This window comes from Protopterus annectens, chromosome 7.part1 (assembly GCF_019279795.1).
Source record: "Protopterus annectens isolate FY-2018-M chromosome 7.part1, PAN1.0, whole genome shotgun sequence".
In the NCBI taxonomy this organism is placed as follows: domain Eukaryota; kingdom Metazoa; phylum Chordata; order Ceratodontiformes; family Protopteridae; genus Protopterus; species Protopterus annectens.
The window spans coordinates 212,841,705-212,856,783 of record NC_056740.1 but is presented as its reverse complement, the minus strand read 5'-3'; the positions used below and the strand labels follow the sequence as shown (position 1 = coordinate 212,856,783).

The following is a 15,079-nucleotide window of genomic DNA, read 5'->3' as shown; positions in this document are numbered from 1 at the left end:
TCTTAGCTTTGGAGAGTGCGTTTTTTACCTGTGTGGCCGTTATTACCGGAATTTGGCAATCTTTCGGTATTGAGATGGGCCCTTCAGGGGGTGAAGTTTGCACTGAATCGATCTGCCAGGATATTGGCAATATCCTTGGGATCGGTCTATTTAATGCCATTCTGTTGTAGCTCAGAGCAGATCTGAGCATTGCCATTTAGATTCTTGACATAGCTATAGAATGCCTTGTGATTGTCTTTGGAATCTTTGGCAATTTTATGTTCGTAACTAGCTTTGGAGGATTTTGTGAAGGATCTCAGCTTTTTACTGAGGCTGGTAAGGGAGTTTTTTGCATCCTGGGATGATCTTCTTTTCTGCAACAGTTTCTTCCTTTTGTTATAAAGTTTGGTTATGGCAAGGGAGCGCCTTGGTTCTATTGGGGATGGCACAATTCTTGCACGAGTGGATGTGCTCATACAGTGCCTTAGTGTAGGATTCAGCAGTCGAACTTTCAGTTCCCGTCTGCATGGGTGTCGTGAAGTTTCACTTCTTTCTTGAGTAGCATGAAGTTTGCTTTAGAGAACATTTTTATAGAGGTTTCCTTACTGGGGGGTGGGATGTGGATATCGAGAGTGATTAGCTTATGGTCAGACCTGACCAAAGATGGGGTGACCATAATTGTGTAGCATCAATTTCCCATGTTGGTAATGACCAGGTCTAGGATATTGGAGCCCCTGGTGGGACAAAGGATTAGTTGATCCAGGGCATTGGAATTTATGAATTCCAATAACCGTTGGGCAAAGATTTTGGTACACGAGTAGTTTTTCCAGTTAATGACAGGGTAGTTGAAATCACCCAGTATTAGTGTGTTTGGTTGTATCTTAATATTTCTCAGTATGTTTAGAAAGGTGTAGTGAGAATCTTGGGGCATGGTGGGGTATCTGTAGCAAGCTACAATTTGGATTGCAATCTTACCTAGTGTTAGTTGCACCTGGAGAATTTCAGACGCATTGTGTTGGGCATCTAGCTTGGTGTTGTGAATATCTTTTGTGAATATGGACACTCCTCCACCTTTAGTGTTTCGGTTCTGGTTTGTTGGCCGAAAAGTGTGGTAAGAGTTGTAGTCTGGTATTGCAGGGGTGCTCTCTGGAGCCTTAAACCAGGTCTCAGTTACTGCACAGATATCTATGTTCTCCATTTTTAGGAGTGCCTCGAGAGAGTGCATTTTGAGGTTTAGACTTGTAGCATTACCTTCAGATTTTGCATGCTTGTACCTGTTATGGTGGTGGTTTTGTCCTTTGAACTTTGCCTAAAAAAGGCACTATAGGGTTGGCAAGAGCCTTAGCCAGTAACCTGAATCTCAGGGGCAACAGGTGCAGACCATCTCTAGCAAAGCATCGTGGTCTGTTGATCATGTTGTCCCAGGCAGACAGATACTGGATCCCCTTTAAATGACACCAGAAGCTTAGCCAATTGTTGGGCCACATGATCCGAGAGCTCTTCCCTGTCTCTTTTCATGTAGTCCAGGAAGGTATGTCTCAAGTCATTCACTCCAACATGGACAATGACAGAGTCATATTTGTACTTGTGGAGTGACTTGAGTGCATTGTTATGTGGCAGATCCTGGCACTCGACAGGCAGCTGACTGTAATTTTCTCCTTGTTCAGTCTGGTGCGTGGGACATCAGTATGCCTGACTATAGAGTCACCTATGACTAAAGTGTCTTGTACGTTGTCTTGCCTTGGGGGATGAACTACTTGACAAATGTTTTGAGATTTCAGAGGGAATTGATAAAGTAGTTTTCTGATACCCTTTTAGGGTCCATGTCTGTGGAGAAAAAGACTGTTTCTTTGCAACTGGCCACCATCCAACCCCTATCGCATTCCTCTGAGAGGCTGATTTCTCTTGCCTTAGAGGGAGCTTTGAGAGCATAGGTTCAGAAAATGTTGTAAGAAGGCATGCCTGGATGTGCCCTTGTGACTTTGCAGAACCCTTCAAGACTTCATTCATTAATGTGCCCTTTGATGGCTCCACCTTGTTTGGCCCTAAGGTAAAGGAAACTGTCTGCAGAAGTGAACAAGATAGGAAAACATCATCTGATGTAGGGAAATGTTTGTATACCTTTCAGAGAGCCTTTTCAAGGAACCAGAGAGGGGGTAGAAAGATGTGGTTCCACATATGCGAGGATCTTCCCAGGACTCCTATGGAAACTGATTTCCCTGGGGCAGAGAGGGAAATTCTAATAGCAGACACCACCCTCAAGGTAGAGGAGGCTCACAACATGAGGGCTTCAGAGGTTCTTTCTCTGAGAAGCCCTTTCAGCACTTCTGAAAGGTTGCCTGACTTCTCCAGTCTGGAGACAGTCATGGGGGTGCTTAGCTCTGCACCCAGAAGCCTGGACAGCCATCACTAATGATACCCGAGTGACGAGTATAATATCCAGAGATTATTGCATATCATTTTACCTTCAGCCTGCCAAATGTACCAAAAAGATTCCAGCCAGTCAGAGGAAAGCGGCAGTCACAAAAATACAAAGGCTACTGTCAGAGAGTCATCAGATGGTAACCCCCCCCCCCCCAAACAGCGAGGATCCAGAACTTACTTGAGGTTCTTTAGTGCCAAAGAAAACCAGGAACCCATGATCAATTTTGGATCTCCGCAGTCTGAATCAATTTGTCAAACATTCGAAGTTCCAGATGGTCACTCGATCATGCTGTTGTAGTTGCCCAAGGACAATTGGATGTTGTGAAAGGATGATTGGATGTTCTCTACGAGTTCCAGGATGCATACTGTCACATCAAAATGATAGGTGTTCAAGGAGATACCAACATTTCCGGCTGGGAGCCAGTCACTACCATTTCATGCCCCCTGCTCTTTGGTCTCACCACAGCCCCCAAGTGTTCACCAGATGGATGTCAGTGGATGCATCTCACATGAGACTGCTAGGAGTTTGGGTATTTTCTTATCTCCGCGAATGACTCCTCTCTCCTCCCACCAAGCCTCTACTGATTCAATTGAAGAACTACTTGCCGCAGCTATGTCTTTAGCTGGCTATTACATTGAACTAAGCCAGAGTCTCAGCTCTCCCCCACTCAAATCCTGGAATTCATTGGTACTTGTCTGGGTATGGCGGCACTGATCACAGGCATACCACAGACCAGATTAAACACATTGCAAAGCCAAGCATCACACGTTCTCTCTCTCTCTTCCCCTCCATTCTGGTTAGTCTTACAACTTCTTGGTTCTGTGGCAGCTTCCATACTTCTGGTACCTCTAGCAAGATTTTACATGAGGGTACTGCAATGGATGCTTGCAATACAGTGGTCGATAGGACATCACCATTTGACTGCAACAATTTGAATTACAAACATTTATACAAAAAACACAGCCTGGTGGATTTGTGCAGAAGTTGTTTCCGAGGACCGCCCTTTTATTCCTTCTGCATCCAAGGCCTCAGTGACTACAGATGCCACCCAAATAAAGTTGGGAGAACCATTACTTGGGAAGGACAGTCCAAGGCATGTGGTCTCAGTCAGAGGTCAATCGTTACGTCAGTGTCCTAGAAATGAGAGCAGTCCTTTTAACATTATAGGCATTTCAGTATTTTTTTCCTCTAGAGATGGCTGCTACTCAGACTGACAATATGTCAGTAGTCTGGTACATAACAAACGGGGGGGGGGGCCCAGACCCCAGACCTGCTCTGCCCTTTATGATGCAAAAAAGTGAATGTGTGGCAGTGGGTGATCTCTTCCATCAGCTTCCTGTTGGCAACACATGTTTCATAAACGTCCAGTGTTTTAGCAGAAAAAACGCAGCAGGTCGATTTTAAGTCCTCACAAGTGGTCTCTCAATCCATCAGTGGCAGAAATTATATTTTGCCAGTGGGGCTGACCATGCTGCAGTTTCTTCACTTCTGCCCTCAATTCCAAGTTCAGCAGGTAATTTGCACTTATCCCCCAGAGGGGGAGTGACAGAGATTCTCTTGATTCATCACTGGCCCCCCGGTCTCCTTTATGCCTTCCCTTCTATTCCTCTTATTCCCGAGTTTCTTCAGAAAGCGCTTCAGTGAATGGCCAAAGTAATTCTCATTTTTCCATTATGGCCTTGACAAGTGCATTTTCCCTTGATGTGGCCTCATCTAGTTCACTTTCCCTGGGTATTGGATCCTTCTCGGGACCTTCTATTTTTCCTGTCCGAGGTACCTCACTCGGATGTTCAAACCCTCATGTTGACTGGATAGTTTCACCACTTTGTGATGGTTAGGCAGTCCAGGCTTTTTTCCTCAGAGTCATTTCCTTAACATCATCCCAGACAGACTCTACTAGAAAGGTTTCTAAGGGTAAACGAGAAGACTTTCTGTTTGAGCCCTCCACAGGAAACTAGACACATTTTCAACATATTCCAGTGGTTCTTGACTTCCTTGCTTTCATTTTCAATAGTGGAACTAGTTGTTTTCCAGTTAAGGTTTAACTTGCTGCCATGTGTAATTTTCAGTTAGGCAGAAACCACTCTTCCTTGACATCACTTAAAGTAAAAAAGGTATGCTTAAGAAAGGTCCTACATAATTTGGCCACCTGTTAAGGACCCCTACTTCTCCATGGGATTTAACAATGCTTCTTCAGGCCTTGACCCAGGCCCCTTTTGAACCCTCTTCCAAGGTGGGCTTAAAATTCTTCTCATGGAAAACTGTTTTTCTGGTTGCAATTACATCAGCCAAACGAGTCAGAACTCCAGGCACTTTCTTCCAGCCTCCTTATCTTGTTTTTCACAAGGACAGTATGCCTGTTCAAACTAATCCTTCCTTTTTACCTAAGGTGATATCAGAAGCTGCTATCTATCAGTCCATCAACCCACCTGTTTTCCTTCCAAAATTTTCCAACAAAGGGGAATACATGGTACACATGTTGGATGTTGCTAGACAGATTACTTTCTTGCTTCACAGAACAAAAGGTTACAGGAAATCAGACCAATTGTGTCTCCTTTTCCAATACTAAATTGGGCAAGGAGGTTTTTAAAAGTATCTTTAGCCAGATGACTCACTGATTGCTTTTTTTTTCTAAGTCCAAAGGACTGACATTACCTAAACCTCCTAAGGCTCATTTCACCAAATCTGTGGCAACATTGTTTGCCTTCTGGTGCAGAGCTTTCATCAATGACATTTGTACAGCTGGTACTTGGTGTAGTGCTCATACCTTTATTGTTCATTACAAGTTGGACATTTTATTGAGGTGTAGGGCAGCATTTGGCACCACCTGTTCTCCAGAATAACCTTATTTGAGGACTCCTCAGGCTTTCTGTAGCTGGGGAAATGTGTCCCATCAGTTGAGAAACAGATGAAAAAGACATAGTACAGTTGTGTCAAATCTTACCTTAACAGTAGATGTCCTTCTGTTCACTGTTAACAGTATCCTACATAGAAGGAATGCCCCACCCAGGGGAGCCCAATGCTCAGCTAGTATGCAGAAACTTAAAAAAAGGTCTTGTATGAGTCGTACATCACATTTATGCTCCCCACACAGAGCATAGGGCATAAAAGGGATGTATGGACGCAACAACCCAGAACTGAATTGTCCCAGAAGAGAATAGTCTCCATAGGACAAAGGAGTCCATGTACATCCGGAAGGAAAATGTTGGGGGTGGATGGAGGGACTGAATACTACAACAGTGAAGAGAGGGACATGTACTGTTACAGTAAGGTTTTACAGAACTGTATTATGTGCTATATCACTGTTGCAGTATTCTACATAGTAGGGAGAAAAAAAAGCTCAACTAAATGGGAGGTGAAAGGCTGAGAACAGCCCTCAACAAACCGACATAAAATAGTTTCAGCAAAACCTGCTTTGGTCCTAGAAACGATATTCAACTTGCAGTGCTTAGTAGAGGGTATGGATGGAAGACCAAGTAGCAGCTTCAAGGATGGAATTGGTGTTGACCCTTTGAAGAATGCACCAGAAGAGGTGACAGCCCTAGTGGAATAAGTTCTAACAGAAGAAGGCAAGGATTTGCCATGAAAAGAATAACAAAAGGAAATGGCCTTAGATATTCAGGAAGAGATGGTTTGCTTAGAAATAGTCAAACCCAAAGACCAGGGATGAAAAGAAACAAAACGCCAATCAGACTTAATGAATAGTCCTAGTGTTATTCAAAAAGTACCTCAGCTGTCTGTGCAAATCCAAAGTATGCATGATAGCAAACAGAGGAGAAGGGAAAAAGGAAGGGAGTTGTACCTACTGATTTAAGGACAACTCATTTAGTACCTTGGACATAAAAAAAAAAAAAAAAGGAATGGCCATAAGGGCTTGGAGCTCAGAAACTGTCTGAGCAGAAGTAAGAGCCAGCAGCAAAAGTCTTCCAGATATAATGTTGCAAAGAAGCAGAATCTGCAGGCTCAAAAGGAACCTCAGTCAATTTTTCCAAAGAAAATTAAGGTCCCAAGGAGGAAGAATGGGTTTTCTTGGAGACCTAATACACAGGAAGCCTTTAAGAAATTGTTTGACCTCAGAACATGAAGTCAAAGGAGGAGTCAAGAGCAGACCAGCAAAAATGGCTGACGGGCTTTCGCAGAAGAATAGGCCAGGCCAGACCAGACTGGAGCAAACCACACAAATAAAAGAGGACCAGAGGGACCCCCGTTGAAAAAGGGTCCTGGTTACAAGCATGGCATCAGACCGAAACTCTTTTCCATTTGGACATATAAGATTCCTTGCTTCCTGTAAAACCCTGAGCACTTCCTCAGAAAAGAGGTGTCTGGAAGAAATCAAAACCCCATCGTCCACAGTGTCAGTTGCAAAGTAGATAAATGGGGATGGGAGACGCCCTGTGTCCTGTGTGAGGAGATCCAACAGGTGAGGTAACTTGTGATTATTGCTCCTGGCCAGATGCATTAAGAGGGGAAACCAGTGCAGTCTCAGCCAAAAGGGAGTCACTAGCAAGATGTTTGGGGAGTCCAGCTGAATCTTCTGCAGGAGTGTTGGAGGTAGAGGGAGAGGAGGGAAAGCATAAAGAAACATCCCATTCCAAAGAAAGGAAAGGGCAGTATTCTTCCATGCCAGATGGTGTGGTACTCTGGAACAGAAGTGAGGAAGCTCCCTGTTCAGAGGGGAGGCAAAAAGATCCACCTGATGAATACCCAATGGATGGACAAAGTCCAGAAACAAGTCTTTTGTGAAGCATCCATTCCTGAGCTTGGGATTTGGACCTGCTCAGAGAGTCTGCCACTAGACTGTGCTCTGAAGGAATGTATACTGCTGAAGAGTTAACTGCTAACTGAGAGCCACTTCCCAAGCCTGAAGTGCCATCCTGCAGAGGAGGTAAGATTTCATGTACCCAGCAGTTGATGTACCACATCACTGTAGTGTTGTCTTTGTATGCTTTCAAGGGCCCTAGAGAGAACATGGGACGACAAGCCTGAGGGGCCAAAATTAGAGCTCTCATCCCTTTGTTGATATGGTCCGACTTCTGATGGGGAGGCCAAAAATCCAGAACTTTAAGGTAACCTAGAGAAGGCCCCCACCCCATGTCTGAAACATCGGTGAACAACTCTTGAGAAGGGACTGGAGGCTAACCTAAGTCGAGAGCAAACTGTTGAATCCCACCACCTGAATTCCATCTTGAGACAGGTAAGGAGAGGTACACTGAAATCTAGAGGGTGATGATGCTGTAGCCAGATTGACTTGAGGGTACCATTGAAGCTTCCACATATGCAGTCTGGAAGCATTGAAGTAGAAGAGGCCGTGAATCGCAGGGCCCGAATAAACTCCCTGGCTGGCATGGCAGTCAGAGGAAGAAGAGACTGAAAGAAGGCTGTAAACAAAAAAATTCCTTTGGAGGAGGAAGAGAGGACAACATTGGCACTATCTGAATCCTGCATTACCAGATAAATATGATCCTGAAAGGGAATCGGGACACACTTTTGAAAGTTGATAGTAAACCACAGACTTTGAAGAAGTAAGATGCTGAACTGCAGATCCTGTAACATTGACTAGGAGAAGGCACCTGAAGCAACAGATCATCCAGATAAGGAGAAATCTGAATGCCTTGGATCCTGCAGAAGGCAATCATATGAGTTAGGCATTTTTTGAATACCCTTGGGGGGGGGGGGGGGGGCACTAGAGAGGCCAAAGCAGAAAACTGAAAATGAGAGGAAGATGCAGAGAAAGTTAAAACTTCCTGAAAAGAGGGTCAGTAGGGATATGAAGGTAAGCATCTTTCAGAACCAAAGGCACAAGAAATTACTGGGGTAATAAAAGAGGAAACAGAGTTTGAAGAGTAGGTATCCAAAAATAACTGATCTCGAGAAAGGTGTCGAGCCGGGTGAAATACAAAATAGGTCTCCAAGTGTCGTCATCCTTTTGAGGAACCAGAAACCTCCTGGAATAAAAATCCCTTTCCACCTGGGAAGGGGGACAGGTTGAGTGGTTCCTCGGTTCAGCAGGGATCGTAGAACCTCTGTGGAATGAGGAAGTTGCTCTAGAAGAGGTTGAGGAATTCCTGAAAAGGGAGGGAGAGATTTCCATACCTTGACGTAATCCTGACAGATAATAGAAAGAACCCAAGAGTCTGAAGTGATAAAGCTCCAATTTGGAAGACAAAGGGACAAAGGAACCTGGTGTAAAAGAAGTGGGGGTGAATTGTCAAAGAGAAGCAGGCTTATCAGATGTAGGAGGCTTCTGGGTCACAGAAATCTGAGAAACCTTAGCAGAGGGGGGACTACCTCCCACCTTTCCTGTCTTTAGAGGCCTGGTGGGGTTGCCTGCAAACAAAAGCAGACCTAGAAAGATAATTCCTCTAGAACCTAGGGATAGGGGAGAAAAAATATGTTTAAGGTCCTGCAAGGCTTTGCCTTTTTCTTGAAGAGACTTAAACATGTCAGCAGCAGTCCCAAAAAGTTGTGCATTATCCAGAGGAGCATCCAACAACCTGGCCTCAATGTCCTCAGGTGGAGACTGGAGACAAAACCAAGAACACCACCTCATGGCGGACCCAAAATCCGTAGCCCTAGAAGAGGTGTCAGGAGGATCATAGCTACACTTAATAGAATGGCAAGCCACATGAGAAGCAGAACTTAAAAAAGATAAGACAGAGGATTTGCCTTCAGAATCAGGGAGGCCAGAGATAGCCTGCCAAGCCTGAGCAATCAAGGCGAGAGCACACCTGGTCTTGTGGATCTTGTAATTAATAGCCCTAAAGGCCGAAGTAGAAGCAGTGTAAACTTTCTTATCCATTCTCTCCATTGCCCTACTGTCTTTATCAGAAGGCAAAAGTTTAGAAGGTATGTCAGAAGAGACACTGGATCAGCAGAATGACATTTAAATAAAAAGTGACAATCCTCAGGAACCTTATAGAACATATCAGGCTTCTTAGAAGCAGGAGGCTGAGAATCAGCAGACTTGGAAGCAGTAAGGAAAGTATCTAACAATGCAGTCAACACAGGAGGAACTGCCAATGGTTTAGGAGTATCCACCGGGAGCAACTCATAATATTTTCTTTAAATATCGGTCAATCACTTCAGAAGAATCCCAGTTAAAGAATTCCATCATCCTAGAAATTGTGTCCCCAAAGGACAATTCCTCGAAAGGAGACTCAGGACTCATCAGAACCATAAACAAAAAGACAAAGGCATCTGTGAAGAATAGGACAAAGACCCTCAACAGACACTGAATCCTCATCCGAGGAGTCTGGCTCCTTAAAACATTTAGAAGGGTAGGGGTCCAAGGAGGAGCAGATACTGAAACCCATTGAAGAGGGTTTAGGGCCTTTAAGGCAGAAAACAAGCCCTGAGTAAACTCCTGCCATTCCTTTTGAGAATCCTTAGGATGGACCGAAGCATGCTTCAGTTTTTGTCTTTTCTGAGAAGGGATATCAGCCATAACAAATACTGGAGGTTCCAATCCATGGCGAGATTCAGTAAGAGAACCCGGTACTTCCTGACCAGTATTTATGGAATCCCTCAAAGACCTTCTGAGATAATCAACCACGGTTCCCCCTCGACTTCCTGAGCAGAAATTTGCAAAGCCTCAGAGGACATGTGAAAAGAAGAATCCATACCAGCCTCCAGCAAACGAGATCGTGGCAGAGGAATCTGACACGCCAAATGAGCTGCAGAGCTGTTACCTGCTTTTTATAGGGACATCCAGTTAGAGGCTCAACAGCTAAAGAATCCGGTCAAAACTTCTTGGCCTGTTTTTTTTTTTTTTTTTACTTAGCAGGAGTATCACTGAGTTAAAGGATTCTGCCATGGTTCCCTGGACTAACTTTTTAAGCTGCTGCTTTTCAAGATGAATGGCCAGAGAAAATAAATGGCTACTGAGTGTCTTGGGCACAAATGCCTTACAGGTGCTGCAGGAGGGGTATGGTTGTAGGAAGCACCCAAACAAAAAAAGACACTGTTTGTGACTATCCTTATGGGGAATCTGCCTCCCCCATAGACATTTTCCCTTCTTGGATGCTTGGATGACATTAACCTTGCTAGTAAAATAAATAAATAAATAAATAAAAATATAGGACCAAGAAAAGTTAAAAAAAAAAAAAAAAACAAAAAAAAAAACTCTCAATGGGACACTTATCTGGTGTTCCTAAATATTCAGTACAGCAACAAGGCATTCAGAATAACTGGCAAAAACAGCATTTGAACTGGCAGCAACAAGTTTTGGGTGTTTATTATATTTTTATTTGCCTTTTCTTAACCGGGTTAGTCTGGCTGGGCCGAAGGCCCTTTTTCAGTAGAGACCCAAGGAGAAAAGCTCCAGTACAAAAACAAATCGTTAAATCCAGTACACAAACAAATTGTTACAATTAACTACAAAATTAATCAAGACAGAAGTTAAAAAAAAAAATGCACAATATTATACATTGAAGAAAAAGTTTTCGTTGATGCATGGTAGGGGAACAAGCAATCTTGGCTACAAGAATATATAGTACAAGAAATACATAGCTAGATCGAGAGAAAGAAGAGAGAAGAAAAACAGTGGCAGAGGTGGTAGGGTTAGTATTCAAGTAGGGTCATTGCAGGGGCAAATTTAGGAGTTTTGCAGATATTCCTTAAGTGCAGGTTTAAAACTATTTAAGCTATTTTTGTTCTAAGCAGAGATAACGGAGTTACTGTATAGTATTTGAATCAGTCATCCCTTTTATGCCATACTTTCTGTGTGAGGCGCATAAATTTAACATGCGGTGCATACAAGACCTTTTTAGGCTTTTGCATACCAGCCGAGCAACAGGCTGCCCTGGGCAGGGCATCCCTTCTATATAGAATAATGCAGCAGTGATATTGCAGAACATAATCTGATATAAAGTACTCACTGTAACAATGTCTGTTTTCTTCCTTCCTCAGTCTCCCTCCCTCCAGCCTCCTTCCTACTTTAGAAGTTTTTCATTCAGTGTCCTAGCAGGTCCTGAAGAGTAACTACTGTCGCCTTTGCTGAATGAGCTCCAGCCTTCCTCTGTCTCCTTTCTCACTGACTGTGATTACATTTATAATGCGTCTTCTACTAGATACATTGTATTCATGCAAGATGGCAGGCTGCCTTAAGGGCAAGCTTGATCTGAGGTAATTCAGATGAAGGTGAAGGTTATGAGTAAAGGGAATGAGCTCACGCTAAGGAGCCAAAGTCTAAAGAAGTGGTTAAAGTTAGATCCAAAACCCATCAGTTGAGGAAGGATGACGGACAACACAGGTAGATCATTGTAGTGAGTACATAGCTTGTGTTTTTCTATATATTATCTCATCCTGTTATCTCATCCTGTTCTTTATTGCAGACAAGGTGGTATGCTGCTGTAGTGTAAGGTAGGAAGGAGAGCATTGCTACAGACGTTTGCCACAGGTGATTACTGATGCACACACAACCACAATTAAGGAGAAAAGTATTAAAGCAGATAAAACTTGATTTATTTTGTTTTCCCTTTCATCATTTACTTAACTGGAAAGCTGATAGTGTATGTTGAAGTCTCCAATCATTTTTCCTTCTTGACTGGAGGGCATGGAGCTAGCTTTCGCAGGGTTGACCCCATTTTTTTATCTGTATTTGTGTGTAGTATGGAGCACACCTCTCCACAAGGTACAAATATGTTACTCTGAGTGTTTTTCATATTGAGCTATGAATACGTTTGAGACCTACAAAAGTCATGCTCACATTTGAACAACTTTATACTGTGTGTTTTTATTGTAAAAAAAAAAAAAAGTCTGACGTCATTGCTGCATGTGTATTGGTCCTGAACACAGTATTCTGCATGATTTGTTCCTGACTATATCGAATAGTAAAAATGAAGTTTATAATTTGAACTTTTTATGGGAGGCTGATTTTTTTTTTGAATTGCTGCTACAAAACTGCTGTTTAGGCACTGCAGGGTTGTGCATGGAGTAATATGCAAAAATCTTCCTGTCTGATAGTGCTGCACTACTTATTTCACACATCCAGCCACAGAAGAAGCAAGCCTAACATCTGCTGTAGTGATGCTGGGTTTGTTTTATGAATAGATTAGGCAGTGTTTTGTGTATTTTAATGTAGAATTAATTTTTTGGGGATAACTACAAGACTTGATAAATCATTTTAATGTTTTGTTGTCATTACTTTGAAGAGCTTTGAGAAGCACGACAGCATGTTGCAGCCTCAGAAGAAGAAAACCGCAGTGGCACTGGAAGAGTGTATTGGCCTCTTTACAACAATGGAGACACTAGGTGAACACGACCCCTGGTTAGTATCAAAGTACAAGTAATTTTGTTTTTTTCCTGTATGGAAGTGCTTTATCATAAAGAACATGTATACTAAAGATATCAGTTTTCACCTTTGAGTAATATCTGCTCTACTGATTTTACCTAGAATGAGAAACTGTATCAGTCTTGTTGGCAGTTATAGCTCTGGCCACTAGAGATAGAATCTGTGTAACTACAAATAGCAGTGAATTAGTGATCGGTTTTGGAAGCCAGATCCTTGACTATATTCCTTTTCTTATTTTAAGTTTGAAGTGTGGTCCTTCGGTAAACTCCCTTAGAATTATTTGTAGTTTCAAGGCACTCTTTGTATTGAATAATTAAAATCACAAGGGTTCAGATTAAGGAAGAATTATGACAGAATTTAGATCACTTCATATTACTTTGTTTTTTTTTTTTCTTTTGCCTTGCTAGTCAATTATTTGTGAAGTTTTGATTGTAAAAGGAAAAATGTATACAGTTTTTAGTTCCTTAGCCTTACGGTAGGATATTTGTTTATAAAAATGCTTCATTCTGAGTTTAATCTTTTGAAGAAGTTAATCTCCTTCATTCTTACCTTTCTCAAGAAAATATTTTTGAGTCTGACCCACTCCCGTTGCACCAAATGATGCAGCCCTGACTGCTACCCAGATGAACTCTTGTTTGATAAGTGGCACAGGTACTAGAGAGGGAGGACTGGAGAGGAGGGGAATGAGTGATTGTTGATGGCTCACCCACTCTAGGAGAAGGACTGTACCTGTAGCTTGCTGCTGAGCACTGGATGATGAAACTGGAGAACAGGCCTTCTGAGCATATACTGTCCAACAGTGCAAAGTGCAGTAAAGCCATGGATGTCATATGGAGGAATACACTCTTTCCATGGTTGACAGCTCTAGTAGAGCTGAAGAGAATCTTCAAGATCGGTAGGATCTCCAGGGGCATGGAAGAGAAGCTGTAGGCTCTGGCAAGACTGGTATATTTTCTACTTGACTGACTGTTGTCTCTCTGAAGAATGAATAGGCTGATTAAGCCCTCCAGCCTAGGAACAAATGGGCTATAAGGCTTTCACCTGTGCTGGAAAGTGCCTGACTTCCTACTTGATAGTGGAACAAATTGGTAATTGGGCCAGAGGAAGGGGAGTCATTGAGTAAGACCTGTGGGGAAAATACACAATGTGAAGTTGTTCTATCTCGCCGTTTTGTTCTTACACATGGGTCGGAGCCGATCCCTCGGCTCCGAATCGGCCGCTTTTGAAGCTCAGACTCTCAGAGAAGCTCGAGACCCAGTGAATATCCCATGATGCCCTGCTATGAATCCCCAGATCTAGTTTGCCGCTGCAACGGATCAACAGCTCGTCGGAGTTAGCTCGGGCCATTGGCTTTAAATTTCTAATTATTATCTCATTTATCTTATTCGATATATAGTAGAGTGTTTAATAGTATAGTGTTAGGATTCTGGTTAGTTTAGTTTGCTAGAACCGTTAAATAGTTACTTTTTCTTCAGGCCTTTGGCCTTTCTTTGGGCGTGACAGGGCTCTGTCAGCCGTTTTCTGTGTGTTGTTTTCATATATATATATATATATATATATACAGTTAGAGTGGTAGTTTATATATATTTCTTAGCTAATAGTAGTAAAGTTTATTGGACATTTAAAACTCTATATTTAGCATGATTTAGTAGATTGTTAAGATATATACATTTATACATATCTTTACCTATATCTAAGGTTTGCTGTTACTATTGTTAAACCATGTCTGAAAAGCAAAAATCAGGGTTTAAATGGTGAGAGTGTGGTCAGAAGATGTGTGTTACAGACAATCACTCCACCTGCGTTTACTGCTTAGGGCTCGGTACACCTACAAGAGGTGTGCTCTATCTGCCATTCCTTTAGTGCCAGGTTCCTCCTGGAAAGGCGCAGGAAATTGGTGGATAGAGGACTCCTAAAGCAAGAATGTCAGGCTTCTTTAGATGAGGCTGACACCTCTTCCAAGGCATCGAAGGGGTCGAAGTCTTCCAAAGGATCCTCGGAGCCCAAGTCATCAGCTCCGAGTTCCTCTAGCATGGTCCGTGCATCGGCTCCTCAGTCCTTGGAGCCGTGTATCGAGTCCTTGCTTTGGGGTCCAGTTGTGGAACCGATATTGGAGACCCCTCAGTCTCCAATCCTTCAATCAGTTCCATCTTTGGCCCCTTCAACCCATCCCTCGACTCATTCTTTCAGGCTTTCCAATGTGAATCTGGACCGAGTGGTTAAGAGGCTCTTAGAGAACCCGGCCCTGGCCAAAATGCTATCTGCTTCGAGCCACTCTGCTTCGAAGCCTGAAATGCCCCCCATGGCTTCTCCACCTCCTCCTCCGAAGCCAATAGAGCGTTCGAAGCCAGGTCAGATGGAACCGATATTGGTAGAACCCTTGG

At 43.0% G+C, this 15,079-nt stretch overlaps 1 protein-coding gene across 1 annotated transcript in view; it reads left to right on the top strand.

The window, feature by feature from the left end:
* LOC122807698 (ubiquitin carboxyl-terminal hydrolase 4-like) overlaps positions 1-15,079 on the top strand; it is a 1,844,759-nt gene that overhangs the window by 1,431,781 nt on the left and 397,899 nt on the right. Inside the window, exon 13 of the mRNA XM_044078661.1 lies at positions 12,556-12,671. Within this exon, the coding sequence (XP_043934596.1) occupies positions 12,556-12,671 (116 nt within the window). The remainder of the gene's footprint in view (positions 1-12,555; positions 12,672-15,079) is intronic.